At 42.1% G+C, this 24,114-nt stretch overlaps 2 protein-coding genes across 7 annotated transcripts in view; one reads left to right on the top strand and one right to left on the bottom strand.

Annotated features, from left to right (window-relative positions):
- elf1 (E74-like ETS transcription factor 1) overlaps window positions 1–14,566 on the top strand; it is a 40,510-nt gene extending 25,944 nt beyond the window's left edge. For 3 of the 6 annotated variants that reach the window (XM_029442378.1, XM_029442377.1, XM_029442379.1), the window contains 9 exons: window positions 3,968–4,253; window positions 4,924–4,980; window positions 8,037–8,211; window positions 10,085–10,189; window positions 10,313–10,474; window positions 11,042–11,125; window positions 11,788–11,980; window positions 12,138–12,491; window positions 13,448–14,566. In XM_029442378.1, the coding sequence (XP_029298238.1) occupies window positions 4,182–4,253; window positions 4,924–4,980; window positions 8,037–8,211; window positions 10,085–10,189; window positions 10,313–10,474; window positions 11,042–11,125; window positions 11,788–11,980; window positions 12,138–12,491; window positions 13,448–14,228 (1,983 nt within the window). In that variant the 5' untranslated portion in view covers window positions 3,968–4,181 and the 3' untranslated portion in view covers window positions 14,229–14,566. The other 3 variants (XM_029442381.1, XM_029442382.1, XM_029442380.1) reach the window with 3 other exon arrangements.
- A 5,799-nt stretch (window positions 14,567–20,365) lies between these two features.
- Window positions 20,366–24,114, bottom strand: part of tnmd (tenomodulin) — a 45,992-nt gene continuing 42,243 nt past the window's right edge. The window contains exon 7 of the mRNA XM_029440929.1: window positions 20,366–21,693. Within this exon, the coding sequence (XP_029296789.1) occupies window positions 21,484–21,693 (210 nt within the window). The 3' untranslated portion in view covers window positions 20,366–21,483. The remainder of the gene's footprint in view (window positions 21,694–24,114) is intronic.

Genomic DNA, 24,114 nt, shown 5'->3' with positions numbered 1-24,114 from the left:
TTCCTTTCATTGCACAAGCTGTTCAGAGATGTTTGATTTCAAAATGTCTTAAAGCTGCACTTATCAGTGTTCATATTAACAATGGATCAGAGGACAACATATAATGTGAAAGGAGTCGAAGTCACAGAGAATTCTCACCAACTCAGCAGTTCCCCTCATCTTATTTTTAGCATCTTTCAGCTCGTTGTTTTGGTTCTCATCAGAGTTGATTCCAGACGCTGCAGACTGCTGTTTTCAGCAACAACAAAAAAAAGCTCTAAAAACTGACTGTATGCTTCGTGCTCAGCACCAAACAGATGACCGACACAGTTAATGACTGGCTTGTGAACATAATGAAGCATTTAGCAGCTTAACAGTCAGATATTTCCCTGAGGGGTTGGTGGAGACCAAAACAGAGCAACTTCAAATGAATGCTAATGTTGCGCCATGTCTGCTGGATGTGTGTTAACATGTTAGCAAATAACAACTTAATAAGGTGATAATTCATTAATATTGTGTTTACAGCTTCTTCAGCTGCTCCCAAGTGACCAAACATTAATTAAAGCAGCTTTGAAATTATTTATTGTTCATATTATTGGAGAGCTAGCTAGAGAGATAGTTTTAACAAATTGTTTGAATAGCATTTTTTCCTTCATTCAGTGTTTAACAGAGAAAGCAATAGGAATCCTCCCAATGTGAACAATATGACATGGATTCATACTCACTCCCCCCCCCCCCCCTCCCACACACACACACACACACACCACTATTGCACATTTCATACCGTAGATCTCTGGGTCGCTCACCAGGATGCCCCGCCTGGTAACTAACCACACTAAAATCCTGTCAAAAGAAGGCACCACCCATTATGAGTCACATGCAGTCTATTTGCTCTGTGGACTATTATGCATTGACTAAGGTCCCTGTAAATTCCCTCCCTTTGCTGTTCTCCTCCTCGTCTCCTCTTCATGACGTAGTGAGTTCACTTACAACCTTGCCCCTGTGCTGGAACAAGACAGCTGTCGTCATGTGCTCAGGGATAATGTGCAGGCTGCGTCGGACTAATGGCTGACTCTCTTGTATCCCTGTCTGCTGTTAGCACAATGCCAACTGGGCCATTCAGATCAATGAAGCACTGACAGAAGGGATATAGAAAATACACACATGCAAACACTGACACAGTCTGATACGTTATAGTATGAATACAGCTGAAAACACACATACGCGGACACACAAATACAAACATGGGACGGGCGAATAGAAGACTTACTGTTCACGTCTATCTTGATTCTCGTTGATCTCCCGCAGTCTGTTTCCCGTCATCTTATAACCCGTTAATGACTGGATACTGATGATTTGTTCATCTTTGTAAAACATTTTTTATTTAAACATCGACAGGTTTACAGTACATGTAAATACAAAACGGGAATGTACAAACACAATGCATTGAAAATAAAACATCTACTGTCCCCACGCTAGACCACAGAGCCCTGCTGTTATTGCTCCTAAACAATCAGGTCCTAAGTAAGTTCTATAAGGACTCCAACTTTTATAAAACTGAAAAGGTTCTTCTCTTAAATAAAATCTGACAGTTTAGAGAGGCATGAACTCTCTCACATTACTCATGTACTGTGTGATGTTAGGCGAATCCTTCAACACCCACTGTAATAAAATGCATCTCCCCGCACAGGATCTTCATCATTGAACAAAAGTTCTGTTCGCAGGCTTATAAACTGAAATTTTCACACTAACAGCTCCACAAATGTCCGTAAAACAAACACAGATGACGACAAAAGAGGAATCGAGATGCACAGAGAGAGGGTAGCCTGGTGTTTTAGCTTCTCGCATGTGGCAGAAGGCAGCGAGGCTGGGCAGGTCAATTTCAGAGTGATCCCATATGATACAGGCCGCTGCACTTCTACCTCATCCCACATTGGGTGTCTTGGTCTTCACAGAGGGCAAATGAGGGCTTCTGCTGTCAATGTGTGTGTGGGCCATGTCAAATTATAAATAGTCACATTTCTTTTTTTTTTACATGATTTATACCTCTTCCTCCATTTGGAAGCTTCGTGCAATACATCCTCTCTTTTCTGCTTGAGTCTGGTAATGGCTTGTCAAACTCTCCAAGCGCAAACATGCCAAGAAGATCAGGGCACTGAAGAGCTTCAGACAGATGGCAGCAGCGTCCAGCTTTGGCAGAGGTGGGCATGGACAGTGCCCAGCAGAGACAACAACAGGGACTGACTGGAATGAAACACTCGCCTTCAAAAAGATTTAGTTTACCCGTCTCTCTCTATTCTGTCTCCCAAAGCGATGCTTTCCAGACCACGGCCACATGCTACTATTCTGTGTGGACGCTTAGCATGAAGATTAACTTAATCGTGAAATGTGTTTGGCCCCTGTGCCCCACAAGATGCACAGAAGTTTTGTCTATCTATCACCTCCTCTTCTGTTACCAAAACTTCAAAATACAATTGGGCCTGGTATGCAACTTCGTCAGTCACACAGGCATTTCAAAGCAAATGAGCTCCACCCTGCAGCAGTGGAAAAAGCAGGGATGGTGTGTGTTTGTCCGTGTGTGTGTGTGTGTGTGTGTGTGTGTGTGTGTGTGTGTGTGTGTGTGTGTGTGTGTTGAGGGGGTGTACTAAACACTGCCATCTCTTACTTCTCTACTGCTGCCAGCTCTTTGGTCTCTGGGAAAGAGGAGGATGGGGGTGTTTGTGGCCCGAGGGTGTCCATTTATTCTTCAGTCCCTCCCATCCTTCAGCCCAGTCTTTGGGTATTGGGTTGTTGGGACCACACCTCAACAGACACACACTCACTAACAAGCAACACAACCATCAGTTTTCCTCCCCCGCTGCCTGTGATCACAGTAACTCCCCGAGGGTCAGCACAGAGGGGCTTCCAGAGCATCATCACACGAGTGATCTCTCGCCTGTGTATGTGTGTGTGTGTGTGTGTGTGTCTGTGTGTGTGTGTGTGTGTGTGTCTGTAGAGAGAAGGTTCGCTCTGACCCTCTCATGTGATCATAAAGTCAGCCCCCTGTGTCTCATGATCAAGGGTTGTGCACTGAGGGGTGTCTTCTCTTCAGGAATGGACACACAGCTATGAAATGGTAGACGTTTGTGATGATATCAGAATCAGTTGTGCACTGGCATCCTCCTCATTGTGCACTGGGGTGTTGTTGTGCTTGTTTTAGAGCTTTTAAATGAATTGATTGTACGATGGAATGAAAATTAATTGTCAACGATCGTGATAATTGATTTAAAAGTTTTTTTTTTTGATGATTTGTGATTCTCAAATGTGAGAATAATTTATTTTAAATGTAATAGGTTTTGTCTGGATTGTTGGTCGGACAAAATTAGCATTTTGAAGAGGTCACATTGTGCTCTGGGATATTATTTTCTGATGTTTTACCATTATTCAATTAATCAAGAAAATAATCGACACATTAACTGATAGTTTGTTTGAGCTCTAGCTTGTTTAGAAGATAACTTTCATCCGGTCTCAGAGACCTGAAATGAATGGACGAATGAGGCCGACCTTTACGTTATTTTGTTGTCCCATCTCTGATATTTGGATTAAGGATTTGGATTTGGATTAAGATTATTAAAAACAACTTTCTAATACGTGCAGGAATACAATTACATCGTCATTAAGCCTGAAACCTGTTGCAAACAGGCACAGACAACTTTTTAGCTTGGTCTTCATTCATTTATTAAAAGGTTTGTCAGGCAGGGACGCAGGAATTACTGATCTGATTTCAGCCTGTATAACTAGACACAGCCCAGGTACGTATGTCCTGCCTGTCTGGGTCTGTTATTAGTTGAATAGCGAGTTTGTAGGCCTAAAAAATAACCTGGGTTTTTATCCCCTCGCACCATCACTCTTGCACTACTGTCTCTGCTCCTCTTTTTCTCTCAGTGAAATGAAACTGATCTAATATGTCTCCTGACCTTAGCCCCTATCTCTCTCTGTCTCTCTGCAGGTGTAGATGCTCCAGGCGCAGCGGGACCCAGCCTCCGTGTCAGAGAGGGACGAGGCTGCTCCCACCTGGGCCACATCACTCCTCTGAAACTCTGCTCGTGGTCGCTAACCCGCCCAGATTAGAGAACAGGAGGACAACGACAGGGAAGCCATTTTGTGAGGTGAAGCTGAGGAGCCAGGATATTTTCGGCAGCTCGCTGCCCTCTGAACTGACCATGACGACTGCAGTGCAGCCCAGTGAACTGGTGTTTGAATTTGCCAGCAACGGGATGGACGAAATCAATCAGGTACGTATCACACTGGAAGACAACACAGTTGAGGTTTTGGTCACCCTTCATTTGGATCGTCCGCCTTCAAATAGTCTTTGTAACATTTCAGATAATCTGTTTAACATCTACAGACAAAGCAAAACTGTTGAATTGTTGAATCTAGACCAACAAACTAGTGAAATGTTACAAATAGCCTATAAACTATTTGTAGGCGCACAAAGAAATTGTAATCGAAACTTTGTTTTGCCTTTATACATAAATGGGCTCTAGACTAAAACAATGTTATTTGAGCAAAAGACCTTTGGACCAGTCTTTGACCATACATCCTTTTCATGATCTAGATCTTGTTGATAAATGTAAGATCTGTCATAGCAGAGCAAACAGAGTGTGTGTGTAAACAGCATGCTCACTGAGGTAGGATTAGCTGTGGCTCAGAGCCTGTGATCTTTAACTGTGACAACATGTTGGGGAGCGACGCGGGCCGAGGGGAGGATGGAGCAGAGACCATGTCTGGGAATAAAAGTGTCGGCTGCTGGGAGCACAGAAATGGAAAGATTGAAAAACCTGCAGCAAGGTTAGGGTGCGTGGGAGGGAAAGGGTGGGGCTTGTCCGTGAATGTGTTTGTGGCACAAAGGTTACTGTGTTTGTATACTGTGTGAACCTATGTGTCTTTTCATTGCCTGTTCAGGTTTGCAGTTATCTAATCCCCACAACCGTGTCTGAATCCTGTGGAGCAGGATTGATTGTAAGTGTGGATGTATGTGTGTTTATGTGTGCTGGTATCTGTATGTGTGTGTCTAGAGTGACAAGTTGTCACCAGAGCCCTGAATAGCACCAGTTCAGGCCTAACCTGATGGACCAGTTACAGGGCTGCTTATAATGGATGGTATAATTCCACTAAAAGGTCCTGCATTGTTCAAGCTCTACAGTTGTGTTCCTTGCTGCACCCACTCAGCCTGTTATGCAGCCATTATACCCCTATTTACCAAATCCTGGAAATACCCCCCAAAAAGGAACAACATGTTACTGCAGTGATGGCTGTTGTAAAGATTTATTTTTGACACAATAAAGCTGTTGGAGCTCAGTGAAATCATAGCATGTGTTTTGTAATGATTAGCCATGCTATATTGGTTTTTAAGTCAATAAGTAGCTCCCTAAGGTGTATCATGTAATGACTGTAGCATGATACTTAGCTTTGTGATTTTCCGTCCAACAAAGGGTAGCCATACAAATTTCATTTGAAATGAAAAACAAAAGTAAAAGTTTCTACATTTTTCAAGCTATAGAAATAAAAGCATTTGGCTTTTAGGTGAACAGCGTGATACTGTCTCTCATGCTACGGGGCTGCAGCACTCTCATATATCATGATAATGAGGATATTGAAAGTGTACAGACAGTTGGAATCATTGTCGCCAGGCAGGTAAAGCAGAAGAGAGTGCGGGTGTGGAGGGAACAGCTCGTACAGATGCTGTTGCTTTCAAAGGCAGAATGGGGAACTCAGAAATGCAAATCAGCCCGATTCTTATCGGCCCTGTTCCTCTACTAGAAAGACTATCCGAGTCAGCAAAGAGGAAGAAGCAGTTCAAACATTTATGATGTCCAATATCATTTGCCAGACTTTGCTACATGTTGGGCGCCGGTTCTCCCGAGAGCCCCACCTTATCGCCATTTTAAACCTTTATATAGAACAGTCTCTCTCTTCCATACTGATTATTTTTCACATTGCAACACGCTTTTCAAATCAACACTTGGTTTACATGACAATACGATGCTAGTTTGAAGGTGTTCCCGGCAAAAACAGAACCCAGTTAACATCAAAACAACAGCAGAGGCAGCTTCAGACGTCTCCTGCTGTCAGCAAACTGTGTGGGACTTTCTGCGTTGGGGGGGGGAGCAGAACAATAGTCAAAATGCCTTTGTCTGTCTACACACACACACACACATGCTTGACTCTCACTCAAGGACAGCAAACATCATTTCAACCCAGACAAGGAGACGTGGTAGCCTCACTGTCTAGCTATCTGATAATATGTCTACCTTTAATGGGAAACATCCAGTGTATGTCAGTGAGACATTGACTGTAGTCAAAGCAAAACTCTGGGTTTTATTAGCCCCTTGAGGTTTTCTACTGAGATCCCATTAGCTGTTTGTTGTTGATCTTCAAAGTTATGATAGCCGCCCTCCTCTAGACTCGCAGACATCTACATTATGTACAGTGTATCAAATGACTAACAGGCCCAACATTTTAACACCGTGTCCAAATAATGAGCCGATCTGTTAGTTTCCTGGTTAAAGTGTAGCCAAAATGTGTCCATGGACTCCATTGCCTGCTCTTCCCACCCCCACGGCTCAAAGCCCAGACACCTGGTATGCCCGAGAGGTCCAAACCAACAATGGAGACTTGTGTAAAGAGACAGATACGCCTTTATTCACTTTCCTCCTACTGCACCTTTTCTCTATCTCGTTCCCTCTTTAATTAGGTCATGATTGTAAACATGTATGTATCTGGGTAAAATGACCACATAATACACACACGTATATTCAAGGAGGCAAGAACCCCCTAGTTAGTATTTTCTTTTTTGTATTAACTGTGTTTCACATGTGAGAGTTGTTCTAGAGAGTGATGCAGCTTGTTATTTGTAGGGCAGCATTGTAAGTTACACCCTGATTACACGCAGCATGATATCAAGAAGGTGTTTGTCCGGTTATTCATACAACCATCTTTTGTTTGGACACATAAAAGATTTTTTTTGAAAGATTGTAGTAACCCTGGAGGGTAATTCTGTTTACTGAACATTTTTATCAAAATTTGATCCGTTTCAGTGTGATTTGGACTGATACCACACTTAAAAGCCAAAGCTGCTTCTTGGCACTTGTAAAAGATATTATTTCAGTACATATTTGAAGTGTAGTCTGCTGCCACCTGCTGGTGGTGACTCTGAGTTGTTTTGCATCAAAGTACCTGAGGTGACCTTTATACTGAAAACGAAAGCTATGATTATGGCATAAACATGTTCAGTGTTGATTTCCAAATCAGATCTGCCTCTCGTGTTGTATGTTTTTCATTATCTGAAGCGAGGGTGGAAATGACCACATGACGGACTTATTGAAAGGAGTGAATTAGTCCCCATGTACTTCCCATTGACACGAACCAAGCGCACCAGTGAGCACTCTTGACCCCGTCTGTATTAGAGGAGCTCTCGAGTATGTTGTGCTTCTCAGTTGTTTCAGTGGTTTGGCACAAGCTCCAGTAATTCCCTCTGTCCCCCAGCTCCTTCCTGCATCAGGCTGAGCCATCTCTGAAATGAGACAGCATGGTTACAATTCCCAAAGCACATTTAGGACATGATGAAGGGGGTGCTCGCCTGCAACTCACGATTGATCCATTAACATTCAATTGGGCTTATATAATATCTGAGCATAAGATTAACCTCTCAGGAGAAGTAGGCCAAATCAAACAGCTGGGTCCTGTCTTCTTCACCGGGTCCCTGTGGACTGCTGCAACACCACATAAATGAGTTCTCCTCCATGCTATGTGCCTCCACATTAGCTGAAGTTGAGTATGAATATACAATATTTTACAAGGCAATAAAGACAAGAGACCAAATCTGGTTATAACATTAATCTGATGTCATCTGGGGGTTTTTATATTGCATTTATGATGTGCAGTGGAGGAATTAATGGTGTTTTTATTGCATATATACACATACGTATGTGCAGAGACCAGTCAGTCCCCTGCCTCCCTGTGTTACAACGTCTCATACCTTCCTCTGTATGTGTGTGTGTCCTCTCTCTGTTCAGCTGGATGACCCGTCAGTATTCCCAGCGGTGATTGTTGAGCAGGTGCCTGCAGCCGATCTGCTGCAGGTCTACTCAGGCCTGGAGTCCGACGAGGTGACCAACGGCATCATGGTGGACACCACTCTTCACATCGTGGAGGAGCCTTCCATCTTGGTGGGAGGGGTCGACCTCTCAGGTAAAGATGTTTCACTTAACCATTTCATTTATCACACGGCAACGGTGCTCAGATAGGTTTACATACAATACACAAGTGTTCAAGTCTAACAGTTAGCAAACATGTGGAAGATCACTTCAAGCAGGAAAATCTCAAACTAACTAAATCTTTTTATTTTTAACCCATAAGAACCCGGACCCATTTCTACTTTAGGGAACATTATGGGGAACATAACACAGACTAAACTGAGCAGATCATAATCAAATTTCTTATTGTGACTAATGTGTCACATTAGATTTTCTGAGAAAGTTTAAGGTTAAAGTCCCGATGTGACAGCAATATTATCTTATTTGTTTCATATCAATGCATACCTGTCAACACTCCCGTTTTTCCCGGGATTATCCCGTACTTTTCCTTCTATCCCGTTTTCCTCCCGTTTAAATATTTTCCCGTAATTATCCCGTATTTTTAACCTTAAATCTTTTTTTTTTTAAAGTGTAAAGTGGCCTTAACTTTAGCTGAAAAACGTTATCCAGCCAGTAGAAGAAGAAGACAAGAGCAATAACACAGTAGAAGATGAAAGCATAGGGATGAGAGTCACAGTGAACGGGAGATAGATGGAGATAGCATCGCACACGGAGGAATAAGCGAAGTTCGCCAGCAAGAAAAATCGTCCAAGCACAAGCACGTCAAGAGGCACAAAAACATTCACTGTCAATGACTTCATGTGTGACAAGAACTGTGTCGGAGGCAGACCAAGTGACCAAAGCTGAGGGAAAGATGTTGATGCTTTGCGCTAAAAATAATGTAGCCTTCAGCTTCTGCGATGATTTCAGTCGCAGTGTAGCGGACATGTTTCCCAACTCTGTCATCGCAAGGAAGTAGGCTACTCGTCGGGGAAACAAAAGCCACACAACTCATCAATCATCAAATAAATTGATGATAATAACTAATAAATAAAATACATACTTTACATAAACATGTATTTCCTGAATGTATGTACTTATGTGTTTACATTTACATTATATGGGTAGGGGCTGGGGGGCTGAGAGCTGTTAAAATATGGGCGGAGTCCGCCAAAGATTTCCCTTATTTTAAAATTCCAATGTTGACAGGTATCAATGTGATCAAGAAATGTTTTCACAACAGGTTGAATGTAATAAAAGACATGTTATATAAGCATTCTAATTCTTAAATGGCTTGAATCTTACCTTTAGCAACAAAAAACAAGCTTTTTAGATTGAGCTAGTTCTGTCACATGTGTTGTCCTGGCACATGGCCATCTTGGTAATGTTGTTATGGGAACACAAAATCAAATGACCTGGCCCATGACCCACCAGGATGTTCAGTATGTGTCACTTAGGGACTTCATGAGTTAAAATCAAGGGTAAAGCTGTATAGGGAACTTACCAGAACATTTAAAGGTTGTGTGACATCTGCGTCACCGTGGGTTCTTATGGAATACTACATGATTATCTAATATATGTAGTGCTAAAATAGAGGCCTCAAATTAATGAATTACAATTATTCACTGCAAAGTACGTCACCTGAATATGTAAATATGTGAAATGTGTCTTCATGCAAGCATACAATTCAGCATATAGCATATGTGGAGGACAACCTTTCCAATAATAAACTAGAAGTGCACTCTGAGAGCGCAGACCTCCACCAAGGCTGTTTCCATCAGTAAAAATAAAGCGGGTATCCGCATGGCCACATGACCTGTAGTTTTTCCCCTAATCCTGCTGACAAACAGACAAACTGATCATGATGTTACTTTTAACCACATTTAATGGCAGGAGATATAAAAAAGAAGCCTGGGAGAAATGCTAGCTGCAATGTAGTTAACCACAAAGATGTTATATTGATTAATTTGTTGTCGTCTGGTTGACAGAAACTTCAGTGTCTGGCCCAGAAGACAGCATGGAGACGAACGAAGCTGCAGCAGCTCTGCTCAACATGGAGTCTCCAAACAACATCTTGGACGAGAAGCGTATGAGTAAGTTATTTTTGCATATTTCAACTTTGATCTAACATTGATCATATTTTGAGCATGAGAAACATTATTTATAGTGTATTCATGGTTTGTCTGTGTTTCCCTATATCTCTTGCTTATGTATAGTTCACACCTACGGCACTCTGCTGGAGTCAGACTTGACATACGCTCCTCTGAGGCCTGACCAGATGGATAACGATGCCCTTGACATGTCCCTAGATGAGGACACATCATCCATGGATGAGATACCCCAAAAATGTGCCTTAAAACCTCAGAAGAAAACCAAAGGTAAGACTGTTGTCCTTCTTCTCCTTGTTCAACCCGGTTTCCTACGTTCCCATACATTTAAACTGCATTCTCAATTACGTATGTAAATACATTTCCTCGCAGTTTAACACGTGGTTAACTTTTGGTTATGTTTGGGCAACAAAGTGACTCAGTTAGGTTTAGTACAAGATCATGGTTTGGCTTTAAGCAAAAAAAGTTTATTGCGTCATTTAAGTTATGAACGTAAATGAAAACATTGAATTTTGATTTTAACGGGATATGAACAGCAGTCTCCTGGGTGAAAGTCCAGTGTTTGTTTGACCCCTCCTCCTCCTCCCTACACAGTCTTCTGCAGACGTATTTGAGAACGTCAAAAACAAACGCAATCGGGTACGAAATATGTTTCCCTCGAAACGTAAATGACATTGCAGTTTAGTTGTATGGGAACGTCATTTTTAGGTGACCAAGCTGCCTTGTTAAAACACAGAAAAAAATCCCTTGAACTAAAATGTTAGTCCTGTAGGTAATTGTACGACTCCACTGTGACCTCTCACCTTATAACACACGACACCTTAATCTGACTCATAGTGCGGAAGCCGCGGGCAGTGCGACCCTGCTCTCCTATCACCACCCCTAACCTGCCACTCAGGAAGAAGAGCAAAGAGGGCAAAGGTAAGCCTCACTAACTTGTCCGCTTCTCTGTAATGAGCCAATAAAAATCAAGGTCTCCCCTCCTCTCGTGTATGCTCTGTTTCCTCCTGTTGAGTGTGCAAACAGCAGTCCTCAACCCCTGCAGTCCGACTGGGCAAGTTAATGGATGAGGGGATCTCACAGTGCTGTGTTTCGCAGGGAAACAGAAGTGATTGCAGGCTGGAGGGCACATTGATGCTCTACCGATAGAAGCAGACTGCTCAATGTGAATCCTCATTGCACCATACAGTGTGACACAAAGAGGGTGGGGGGGGTGCAGGTTCAGCTGCGCACATATACATCACTCTGACACAGTGTCTGGGATTCAAGTGGCTACTGGGAGCGTTGCTGTTTTTAACCACATCTGGCCAAAGCCTCACACAAATTAGAGTAATCTACTGCCAGGCTTGGTATAATTAATCCCCTTCCAAGGCATACAGGCACACATACAACTGACACCACAATGGTTATTAAAAAAAGAGCAGTTTCTCCTGCAACCCTTTAGGTGCCATATAACATTTTCAAGCAAGACTCTAAACTACTAAATGAATTATAGATGTCTATAGCACAGCTCCAAGGATGAATGTCTGATGTGCTTCAATGTTAAACACATGACTTAATTTAGTTCCCTTCCCAATTTGCAGGCACCACGATCTACCTTTGGGAATTCCTTCTGGCTTTACTGCAGGATAAGAACACCTGTCCCAAATACATCAAGTGGACACAGCGGGAGAAAGGCATCTTTAAGCTGGTGGACTCCAAGGCTGTTTCAAAGCTGTGGGGCAAACACAAGAACAAGCCTGACATGAACTACGAGACTATGGGAAGAGCTCTCAGGTAAACATACGAACACAAATGAACACAACCATTTTCTGCACATTAGCAGACACGACTCCACAGACATGTACATAATAACACACTTATACACTTTATGAAGCTGTTGAACTTGAATGATCCTAATGTGATAAACACCCTCATCTGCTTTCTCTTCTAGGTACTACTATCAGAGAGGCATTCTGGCGAAAGTGGAGGGTCAGCGGCTGGTCTACCAGTTTAAGGAGATGCCGACCGATCTGGTGGTGATCGAGGACGAAGACGCAGGCTCTGATGCCAACGTCGGCTACGGGAATCAGAGATCTAACAACGGGCGGTCTATGGTCCGCGGAGGGTCCAAAGGGCACGGGAGGGCTCATGGTCACCACCAAGTCTCAATGAAGCACATGAAGAAGGAGCCCATTGATGAATATCTTTACCAGGAAGTGAATGGCGGACAGACTGAGCAGCTCCTTCACTCTGTCCATATGTTGCATGCCAACCAGGGGTCAGCTATCCAAGATCAAGCTATGAGGTAGGAGCTCATAGTGACAAAAGACTCAAGGAAGTCTCTGTTCCCTGTCAAAAAAATAGTTCTAGCACATAACTAATAAAACACACAATATATTAGGCGTTAATTGGTGATCTTTAGAGGTGCTAGTGGGATCTTTTCCAAACCCACAGGATGCTTTGATAACAAAAGAACTTTCAGAGAAGGGTTTGAGGTGTGAAGCTTGTTTATTCGGTGTCCCTGGAAATTCACAAATTTAAGAACCTCTGACACAAACAAATGTACTTGAATATGGTGCCCATACAAGAAACACACATGCTCAAAAATGCACTTGTCCTTGAAATTCACATCATATGACTGACTCAACCCATGTCAACCTTTTATTAATGGCTGCAACTTGAAAGGAAATTCAATTCCGTCTTGAAACCTTGTCAGCTTTTCAGAAATTGAGATAAACTATTGGCTTAAACCTTTGATGTAGAGGGATGGACACGGTAACAGCAAACCATTTATTATATATATATATATATATATATATATATATAACCAATCTGATCCAGTAGCCTGAAGTACATACGACCTCTGTAAAGCTTATAATGTTCATTTGTTGTTGATGTCAGAGAAGTGTTGAGCCAATTCTTTGGTATTCTTTTTGTTTAGTTTTTTATACTGCCTGTATAAACAATGTATTATCAGACATCAGGCTTTTAAAGCTGTTAAACATCGACTGCAGTTAGGAATCAAGGAGAATAATGACTTCTGCAGTACAGCTGACAACGCCGTTTGTTATATTAATAAGAGCATTAGTTCTGCAGTTTAGGATCAGAGCTGTGCACTGGGTTACTTTCTAAAAAGGGTTCCATTAAAAAATAATCCTTGTCTATATTTGCAAAGATACAAACTGAATATTCAATTATAACTGCTCCGTCAGAGAAGATGAAGAAACACGGGCACATATTCAGTTTGTTTTGTCTTTTCAGGGTTCCTACTTCAGTTCCTATGGTGCTGACATCTCCCGGCTCTCTTCATTCCATTCCCCTCACCACTGTTATGGCCAACGGGGAGTCCTGCCACTCCTCCCCCCCCCGGGTTATTCTCCATACCATGCCCTCTGCCACAGCAGGCGGAAAAGATGTGCTCACCATCCAGACGGCATCTTTCACAGGTGGAGCACACAGCCTGCAGGATGGCCTCCCTCACCACCTCCTGGTCACCAGTCTGGGCTCCTCCACCTCTTCCTGTTGCACTTCCCCTCCAGGTTTCATTAGTTCCACCCATTCCAACGTCAACGGCCTCCCTCGCCTGGTAACCATCAACACAACCTGCGGGCAGACCATGGTGGCACAGCAGCCCGGCACCGTAATCGCCACTGTGCTCAAATCCAGCGACTTCTCGGGGATGCAGGTCAAAGAGGAGATGCTGGACCCCAGCTACTTCCATTCGATGGTGAACGGCGATCCATCACTGGCGTCAAATACGTTTGACAAAGAAGAGATTGAGATAGGGGAAGCAGAGCTGCAGTACAGGACTGTGATCATTGATACCAGTCACCATGATGCTGTGAGTGAAACTATAATTAATGGACATTTCTCCCAGAGCAGCAGCCCCGGTGAGGGCCTGACCCCTGTAGAGGAGCTGGAAGTGCGTGGGGAGATGTCCCTGCAGCCTGAGCAGGGAATCAAATGCCTGCAGGAGCTGCCACTGTCTGTCCAATTGCCTGCAAACTTTATCCAGATAAAGACAGAGTCTGCAGAGGCTTAGGGCTGCAGGACACTAGCTAAACCAAAAACAACAATTGAATCCATTTTGACAACAGACTTAGTGTTTTATTTCGTACCACATTGATCTGATCAAAGATCAGAGTGAGGGATCTTGCAGCATTTTGCTCTTAGGTTGGTCAGTTCAGCCTCAGGATTTATTGTTTACTCACATATGTTGTGACCATGTGCCTAATTTCAAAAATCAAGGGAGTGTTTCGTTTTCTTAAGAAGCCACTTTTCAGATTTGGGATTATTTTCCATAGCAATTAACCCCAACACACACACGCACGCACGCACGCACGCACGCACACACACACACGCACACGCACGCACGCACACACACACGCACACACGCACGCACGCACGCACGCACGCACACACACACACACACACACACACACACACACACACACACACACACGCACACACACACACACACATAAAACAACCTCCCCCTCTAGGAGAACAGCCATTGGATAAACCAGGGATTCCTGTCTACCAAATGTGCCAGTTAGTAATTTTCTTACCTTACATCTCATTGGACGTATGTTTAAAGAGGAGAACACAACAAACCAAAACTGAGGACAGAATGCCAAATGGTGCAATGAAATCAGACTTCTGAGAACGCGAAGAGGATGTGTGTGTTTTAAAAGAAATAAAAACACATACAAGTTTGGATGCCGTGTCACAGTGTCCTATCCCGTGGGGGAAAAAGCCCATCTCAGAGTTTAATTGAAGAGTGCCTTAAAGGAAGTTCAAACGGCTCAAGACTCTTTCGTGGAAACGTCTGCGGAAAAGATGAAAAGCGGACTAAATGGCTTTTCAGACTTTCAGACTTTTAAGAACTTATTACTCATTTATTTTCATATAAACAGAAAAGGTATGCATTCGCTCTATTACTCCTATCCTTAAAACACTGTGTTACTATGGAAATGGGCATTTTCTGTCTACCAAGGACGGTCCAACATCAAAACTGTTTGTACAGAGCTGCAGACTGGAGGCACAAACGCAGAGAAAGAAAACACAGGATAAAACAGATTTTATCAGCCTCTGCTTCAGAGCCTCCAAGATTTAAATCCTGTTTATATGAAATGGAATATATATGGATCTATATATAGTATATATATATGTGTGTATATATATACATATAATATACAATTGAGATTCAATTTTAAGGCCATAGTGAATTTATTTATTTTGTGAATTTCTAAATTCTGTATAAAAAAAGGCACATTTGTCTTTTATTTACATGTGTAAACATGAGGGAAAATACAAAGAATATGAACGTTAATACCAGGAAGCTTATTTGGTATTCTTTTTTAGACCAACATTTTTCATTTGTATAGCATTCCATATAATCAGCTTTGGTATTTTCTTGAGCTTTGGACTCAAGTGCTCAGTGCATCATCATTATTATTATTATATTCTCTTATTGTAGATATGCTCTGTTGTGTGTCTGATTTCAACATGTACTGAATGTGCTTTGTTTCCTTCTTTTTAGCAGACATACCTCTTTACCTTTGTCAACAGTTAAGCAGTAGGGACTATGCATTCAAAAATGATGTTCTGTGTACTGCATTAAGTATCAAATGTATCAATCAGTATGTCGTTTCTTTTGGTTATTTGGTACAAAGACATACCAGTGCTGTCATTTCTCCTCGCCTCATTTCCTCTAGCCTATGCGATAACATCACATACTCAAATCTGCCTTTCAAAGCTTTCAATATACTGCTAACATACACCAATGTGTTTGTTGAATTAAAAACAATGAAAGGAAATTATTTACAATATTTCTTTTGTTCTCCAAACAAATGGGAACCTTGAGTTTAGCACAAAAGGCACCAATAAAAAAGGAAAAATAGTTTTACTCTCAACTCACTAAAATAAAAAAATGCAGTTATTTGCGATGTATTGTGCCATCTGACATTGTGTTGGCGATAACACCCCCCCCCCCCCCTCTCGATGTATTGTGCAGCCAGACTCCTCTCCTCTTCTTCCTCTCCTCTCCTGCTCTCGGGTCAGTCCAGTCTGTGCCTTCTCTATTTGTTGTCCCACTTATTTAAGGACCTCTCAGGCCAGCCATCTTATTGGCCCCTCGGTCCTGCCGGGGATGAAGCCATATTGATCCTGAGTGGTATCACGGCTAAATTGGTTGTATTTTCCACCCGGACTGTAGCTGCAGAGTGAGGACATTCAGACATACTGACCTCCATCTGCACTGGCACCTAAGGACAGGAGTTAAACGCTGCTTTACAACCCCTCATTAGCCAAAGGGCTCTGGGTCTGCAAAGACACTCTGAATGTATACTTATCGTACATGCAAATTTTTGACAATCAATAATTACACTGGGATACATTTGCATTGAAATCTGTCTTTGAGTGGATATTTGCTGCTTTTTGTTTTGCGTTGTATATATGCCCGTATCTGCTCTGCCTTTTCCCTAAAGCACTGTTGTCTGTGAGATGTTGAGGTATGTCCACTGCTTATGTTTTGTTGCTTCTGTTGTCTTGGTGTTGTCAATTGCCTCCCTTATGCTGAATATAGAGTAGATTTTTAAGAAAAAGTTAATGTACTAATTAAAAACAAAATCTTCGTCACTGAAAATCCTCTTTATTTGTCGTTTTTGTTGCAAACAAAGTGGTTTTGAAATTGCGCAAGGCACTGATGAAATGTCACACAAGTCAGATTTTTGAAAAATGAAAAAAACTTGGAAACAAATAGTTCGAAAAGAGGTTACTATTTTAATTAATTTCAACTGTCGAGATAATAAAAAGGAAGCGTTCCTGCCTCAAAGTCGTATTGTTGGGCTGTCGAAGGTTTGAGGGACGTTCGACCACATGGCATTTGAAGAGAAAGAAAAAGCTACTGTAGGGAACTGGATTGGAGCCATTAGCTGGCCAGAGACTGATTGGACTGTACTTAAGAGCACTGCTTCTCCAGTTGCTGTGGGTGGATGAATACATTAGCATGTGACATGCACAGAACTGAAGACAGCCGAGTCTGTCACCACAGCTTGCAGAGTGAAGTGTGTGTGAAAGGGTTACACTGACTTGGATTGATTCTTTAGAGCATGTGCTATGTTGATGAGTTGGTGTGTTGGGGGGGGGGGGGGGGGAGGATATATTGGCTTGGATTGACTGTGTGTGTGTGTGTTCAGGGTCGGGGAAGAAGAGGGGGGTGGTGTTGAGGAAGCTGTCTGGCAGCAGGGCTTGCCTACTGTGCCTAGCTCGGTCTACACCCACATGCACAGCTGTGTACCATGCAGTCTAATCTTGCCATAGGGTTCACACACACACACACACACACACACACACACACACACACACACACACACACACACACACACACACACACACACACACACACACACACACACACACACACATACACACAAAAACAAGGCCAGAAATGCAGTCACATTCACCACCTTCACTCCAGCAAACATCCTCTTGAGCCTTTTGCAGGTGGCAGTATAGTTTGAAATGAGTCTTAAAATCAGCAACCCTCCATTACATCTAAACTGACACTTTGCTTTTCTGTTCAGCGGCTCATCGATTGCCTGCCATATGGTAAATGGAGGTTGTTATGGATTACTAAAATAATGAAAGGCTACTAGCAGCCGCTACGTCTGTGCTTTTCCTTTGGTTGGTGCGTCAGAGACCCTGAAGATGGAGCGAGAGGCGCGTCCTGTGAGAGGAGGACTATTTCTGTGTCGCCTGCAGCCACTGACACAGCGCGAGTGTTTACTGCTGTGCCATGCTGCCTCTCACAGTGGGAGCAGTTGAAGGATGTCGGCTGACATTATTGTGCCTCCAGCCTGTAGCAGGAACAGTACAGGGAGAGCTTATTTAACCATCAGGTCACCAGACTGGCTGCAACATTTCAGAGAAAAGAAGTTGCAGACTGCAGTCTCATGGTCATTGCAGACATGTGTACATCTGTTAATACGTCAACCTGCAGCCAAGGTTAGATTTAAATAGACCACTTTACAAATTTGAGTAAATGTATTTAAGGACAGTCGGTGTAGCATGGTTATAAAATGTAAAAAAAAAGGTGGACAAACATCAGTGTCTGATTTGATATTGCAGCAGTGCCCCTCTCTCTACACAAGATGGCACTGGTAATACATGTGTGCTGATCAGAGCCTGAGCCTCAGTCTGGATTGCAGAGAGCTATTCCTTCAGGTTACTAATCTAAATACAGACACTCCTTATACATTGGTTTTCACTCTCCTCCGCCCCAGAATAGCAACTCATTGATCTAAATGAATGGGAGATTATTTGAAATGAAGATAAGCAGCTGGGAGTGAAGTTTCACAGCATTTTTGATAAATAACAAAAGGAATTAATTCACTTGTGAGCCTCAATGATAGTGGCCGTTCCTCAGGCCAGGTAGGCAAAATCCTTTGAACCGTTCAACCTGGTAGACGCTCCTTATCTCTGTTTTTCCTGCAGAGTAGTTGATCTTGTTTCCTCTCCCCATCAAAACAGTGATAAACAAGTGCTGGAGGGGGGATTTCCTTGACAGTGCATGAAATGCATGAGGAACATTGTGTAGGGCTTCATTTCAAATGATATATTCTTTCATTCTGGTCTACAAGGGAAGTGTTCATTGTCACTGAATCACAGATTTGTCTCGTATCTTATGTAGACAGTATTGAACCGCATTATACACGGTAGGAATGCAAATGAACCTTCATTTATATGGATGTAGGGGTATTAAAAAGCTGTATACTGATAATCAAAGATCCTTTGATTTGGAGGAGTTCAAGTGTTTGTATTTTCGGAGGAAAAACATCCTTTTTCAAGCTGAACTTCACAGACTCAGTCTTGTTTTCTTTCTTTCCTCTCGACATATTTGAAGCGGTCTTTAAATGCAACCGCTAAATATGTTGTTAACTAAGCTACATAAACATTATTTACATTTTATACCATGAACGCTGATGCAAACAGCTTCAAAAAGTATAGATTTCTGCTGTAGATTAGACTCAGCTTGTTTCCTCAAGAGGCTTTCATGAACCTCTGGAGATTTGTGTATCGCATACCAAGACTTGGCTGCACTTTTTTTTTGACTGGGATCTCATATAGGTGCGACTGCAGTATCACTACCATCCAGTGTCTATACTGGGCCTGGGATTTTAATTTTGAGACGTATGTCCTTTAAAGTTTGACTTTCATGGTTAATATTGGACTTTTGTCCCATCAGGCACAAGGAGCTCTCAGGGAACCAGCTGTAATATCTGTATCAGCCTCTCCAGTCAGGGTGAGCCATCCCTTTCAGACCGGCTCTCAGGGCTTCCATGGCAATATACTATCACGACTACACAAAAGAGTCCTTAAAGTCCTCAGAGACCTCAGCAGATAGACAACTAACAGCATCTTACGAAAAACACTTACAATATTTCCCAACATTGTGAAAGCAAAACCTCTACAATGACAACAGCAGCTACCAGCATGCTGTATGCATCCATTTTAATAAACACTCAATTATTTGATGTGATACGCGGGACAAAGTGAGAAATAAATTATATAAACACTGATTTTATGAACTTTTCAGAAACGCCTTGGGGGCTTTGCTGTACATTTGTCAGTTTATTTGAAGTATGTTTGCAATTATTGCATTTGTTAACTCATGCCACTATTTTTTACTTGACATGTTGCTTTGGGCTATTGACATTATTGATTTAAAAATAACAATACGGTTGCAGTCTGAACTCCATTTATGAGCATATCCATAAAACATTTACATACAGTAATATGTTTCGCCCTCTTTTTCACAAAATCCATTTGGCTGCCAAATATTATTGATATCACTGACATTATTATCACACTGAGCCAACATGAGTCAACATCCAGCTTTACTTAGCAGGCGAGGTGCTTTTATATTACTGTAAACAATGCATTATTATGCATCAGATACACAATAGAGACTCGGGTTATGAAATAGAAACAATAAAAGCATACACCTCTAGTTTCTTCTTGTCAATTTGAGGCTAAGTGGCTTTTGCTAATGAGCAATGGGACTAATGGAGAAGATAGAAGGAACTCTGTCTATTGTAAGGATTACATAAGTCAGATTCAAACCCACGCGTCAGTTTGCAAATCATATTGTTTCATATGATAGGACAACTCAGATTATTCATACAATGGAATTTTAATTGGAAGAAACCAGGAAAGGGACAGAAACACACAGAAGGCTTCAAAGCAAACTATGACAACATGAGTGCTCCATTTGTGTCTCTCTGTTTAACTTTTGAATATCTAACATTGCTTGAATACTCTTGGGCATTTATGCACCTTGTTATTCTGATGACAGAACATCAATTGCAAATGTCTATCTTGCCTGCTTATCTGTTACTTGCAGATGAGAGTTATTTCAGCTCGACAGATTGAGATGTGGTGTTACAGATTAAAATCGCCTCAGCAAAGAAGAAACTGTTTGAAGAGTAGAACTATTTAAAGCATTTTGTGGATTGCAACAAGAGGGAAAACAATGTCGCACAAGACAACAGCAACTAAATCACACAGACAGCTGAGGTCTCTACAATTATACTGCACCTCCTTAGTATAACATGGTATTAAAAACACAAGATACAAGAATTATAATGATGTATCATGTATAATGATACATAAAGCCAGTAAGGAAAGCTTCCTCTAATTCTTGTTGTCTTTGCTTATTTGTTTATTTCCCTCATTTCATCTTAATTTAAATACATTCCATACGTATAGTGTTCAAATTGCATGTGAATATGGAAAGGCTTGTATCTGCTCAAGCAATGATAAAAAAACAAAACATATACTTAGTTAAATGGACTGTTGCATATATTGGTACACTGTATGTACATGTTCATACATTGCAGTATTAGTAAAACAAGTATTTTAAAGTAAAAAAGGAAATATGAATGCACGACAAAGTCAGGACAGACAGTGCTGAAGTATTTTTTTTTTGCGAGCAGATTAATTTCTGGTGACAGCTTTCAAACACAATTGCACCCACTCGACAGAATTAAATAGCAAGAATACTAAATGGGTAGATAAGCATAGAAATTAGACAGCTGTAAGAAAGAAGCAGAATGATTCAAATGCCATTTAGACTGTTTAAACTTACTAAAGCGGTGGGCCAAATGTTATATTGGATAATAAATGTGTGCAATGGTCTGCTTTGGTCTCACAAGTGATCTGTAATATTTATCAAAAGGGGAATTTGAACCTAAAACAACGTAAGCACTTTAAATCACAGATGGCACGCGTTCTCCTCAGATCCTTCCGAGCATGCGGGCGATCCACCAGTTGCACGGCATGACAATCTGACAGATGACCCGGCCTCCTTGGTAGTAGTACGGCCACGGGTTGAAGCCACCCAGGGGCTCGTGGTAGCGGCGGCAGTAGCGGTAACCACGGCGACAGTGCTGGCAGCAGTAGCCCTGGTCATCCAGACGGTTATCCAGCTCAATTCCAGCGTCTCTCTGCAGAGGACACAGGGTTACAATCACACACACACATATGACAAATGCCAGTCCCCTCCCAAGGCAAGGGCAGAAGAAAAATATGCTGTATGTAAAAACCAAACCGGTGAAAGGATCAGAAATTGCTGCAAAATGCAAACTTGTGCCATGCTTGATGACTGTGACAAAGAGATCAAGATAGAGGGGAGATTGAGCGAGCTTGATTTAAGACGCAGGAGCATAAAACATGATATAATACCCTTGACCTTTCTATTATACCGGAGGTAGCATGACTTCACAACGCCCCATCTCTGAATCCAGCATCCGCAGCCACTCTACCACCGCTATCTTCAATCAAAGAGACTCTAACGTTGGTAGTTACCAGCATAATTACACTATTTCTTTCATCTCTGACCTCTTCACTCTCTCCAACGAAGACCACACTCTGCACCAAAATGGCTGCCCCTCCTCCAATAGAGCATTCAAATTAGAGCTCTCCACGTCTTGGCGCCCTCCCCCTGACCTTGACTTTAAGTGCATGGCACATTCCTAAAGCAATTAGCAGAGTAATGATCGCCTAACAAGGATTCTTTCATTTGCTCTTGCTGGCTGCCTCTGAATTTATAGAGGGGCCAAATGAAACCCAAACGAAAGGTAAATTGGGTAGAATTAATGGCCCTTGGATTTTTCCATTGTGCTGGTTGGTTCATGCCCCCGTAGACTCGTGGGGGCTGAGTGCCATGCCTTTGATCAAGAGCAACTCCAAATGGGGTTCGGAGAAGTGCCACTTAACTCACCGCGCAAGTTGAGGCAGCAACTGCCCTCAGTATGCATTTGACCACATTTCAATCTCTTTTAGTAAATGAATCCTCAGAGACAATCCGGCACTGTCTCGTTAAACTGCTCGGATCCAGGAGTCGATGACTTCTCATTCAGAACAAAACTGGCATAATTCTTCGCAAGCGCTTACAGTGACTCAGCTTCATGCAATAGTGCAGAACAAAACACATCCACTGTTGGGAAAAGAAAATGTGTGGGAATTGTTTAAGAGGACAGGACCCGCAGGAGCAACTTGAGTCCCTTCGGTCCTCTGCTACACTAAGTGTGGGAATTAGGAGTTTTCTTGCATCTACTCTGTAAGTCAGCGGGCAGTCAATCACAGTGGTTTAACACACATTTTATAGCTTTTCTTTCGTAGCAGCTATAATCACATACCAATAAATTCACCATAAGCATGGCTCCAAAAAAGTACACCATGCATTTGATGTGAGCTATGATAAAGTGAGTACAATTACGCACTTGTGAGACATACTTAAAACACATAGAAGGGTGCGACAGATGATATCCAGGATAGCTGGGTTTGATTTATTACTATGACAAGTGCAGGTAGGCTTTTAATGATTTATTGTTTCAGTCAAGTTTCAGGTCATCAGCTTTCAGGCAACAATCTGTTATGGAAACAACACGAAAGCTGTCAATGGACCAACGATAATCTTATCTGCTCCTCGCAGCCCAAAACTGGGGTGTTACGAAATCTGGAGCTCCGACTCCGTAAAATGAAGAAAATATTTTATTCAAATGATGCCGCGTTTATCAAAACAAACAGCCAATAGGCAGCATTGAACTTAAAGACAATTAATCAGAGCTATCCTTTTAAAACGGCGGGTACATATTAATCACTCTGGCTTTGAGTTGCCAGCTCTAGTGGGATGCTGTGGTGATAAGAATGGTTCACCTTGGGGAAATCTGAGGCAGTCACTCAAAAACAAGCGGCATTAATGAAGAGTAAAAGCCATTACCCCCCTTGCTGCATCTGATTTCATCACACACTATGCACCTCTGTGCATAATACGAGGCGCTGGATATGAATGAGTCTGCAGAGTAGAAAACTGCGTCAGTCATTCAATAAGATGTAATGAATCAAAGCACGACTCCTCTAATCTCCACACTTGTTGGTGTTATTTCACACACGCTGATCACCGCTCTTCATGAGCTTGAAGCGTGTGTCTGGATGTGGTATTAAATCTCATAGCAGAGCTCGGCACATTCATTCTGGGATCAAAACAGCAGAGATAACATTTCTGTTTCATACCCGGCTTTGTATTCTAAAAATGTATTTTTATGTAGAGGCACAGGACAGTTCAACATATAAAAATGCCTCACTGCTTGTCCCTGATCTCAGATTTTCATCTCACTGTGCTCTACTGTGAGGTGGAATGACAATGAAATTGGATGTAATTGAATACAGAGATAGTCATGTATTTCAGTAAACACTGCCAGTTTTCCAGACTGATAATGGGCTTTACCGTCAGTGTAAAGATTTCTCTGGAGGCACAAAAAGCTCCTGCATTCATGAATTGATTCTTTCTGGGGGGTTTTTTTCACCTTTGTTATGCATGACAGCCATGTATCCTGACCATGAATGTGGTAGAAATGTAACAC

Source organism: Cottoperca gobio, chromosome 10, assembly GCF_900634415.1.
Source record: "Cottoperca gobio chromosome 10, fCotGob3.1, whole genome shotgun sequence".
Classification (NCBI taxonomy): domain Eukaryota; kingdom Metazoa; phylum Chordata; class Actinopteri; order Perciformes; family Bovichtidae; genus Cottoperca; species Cottoperca gobio.
This window is presented reverse-complemented; position numbering and strand designations above follow the sequence as displayed.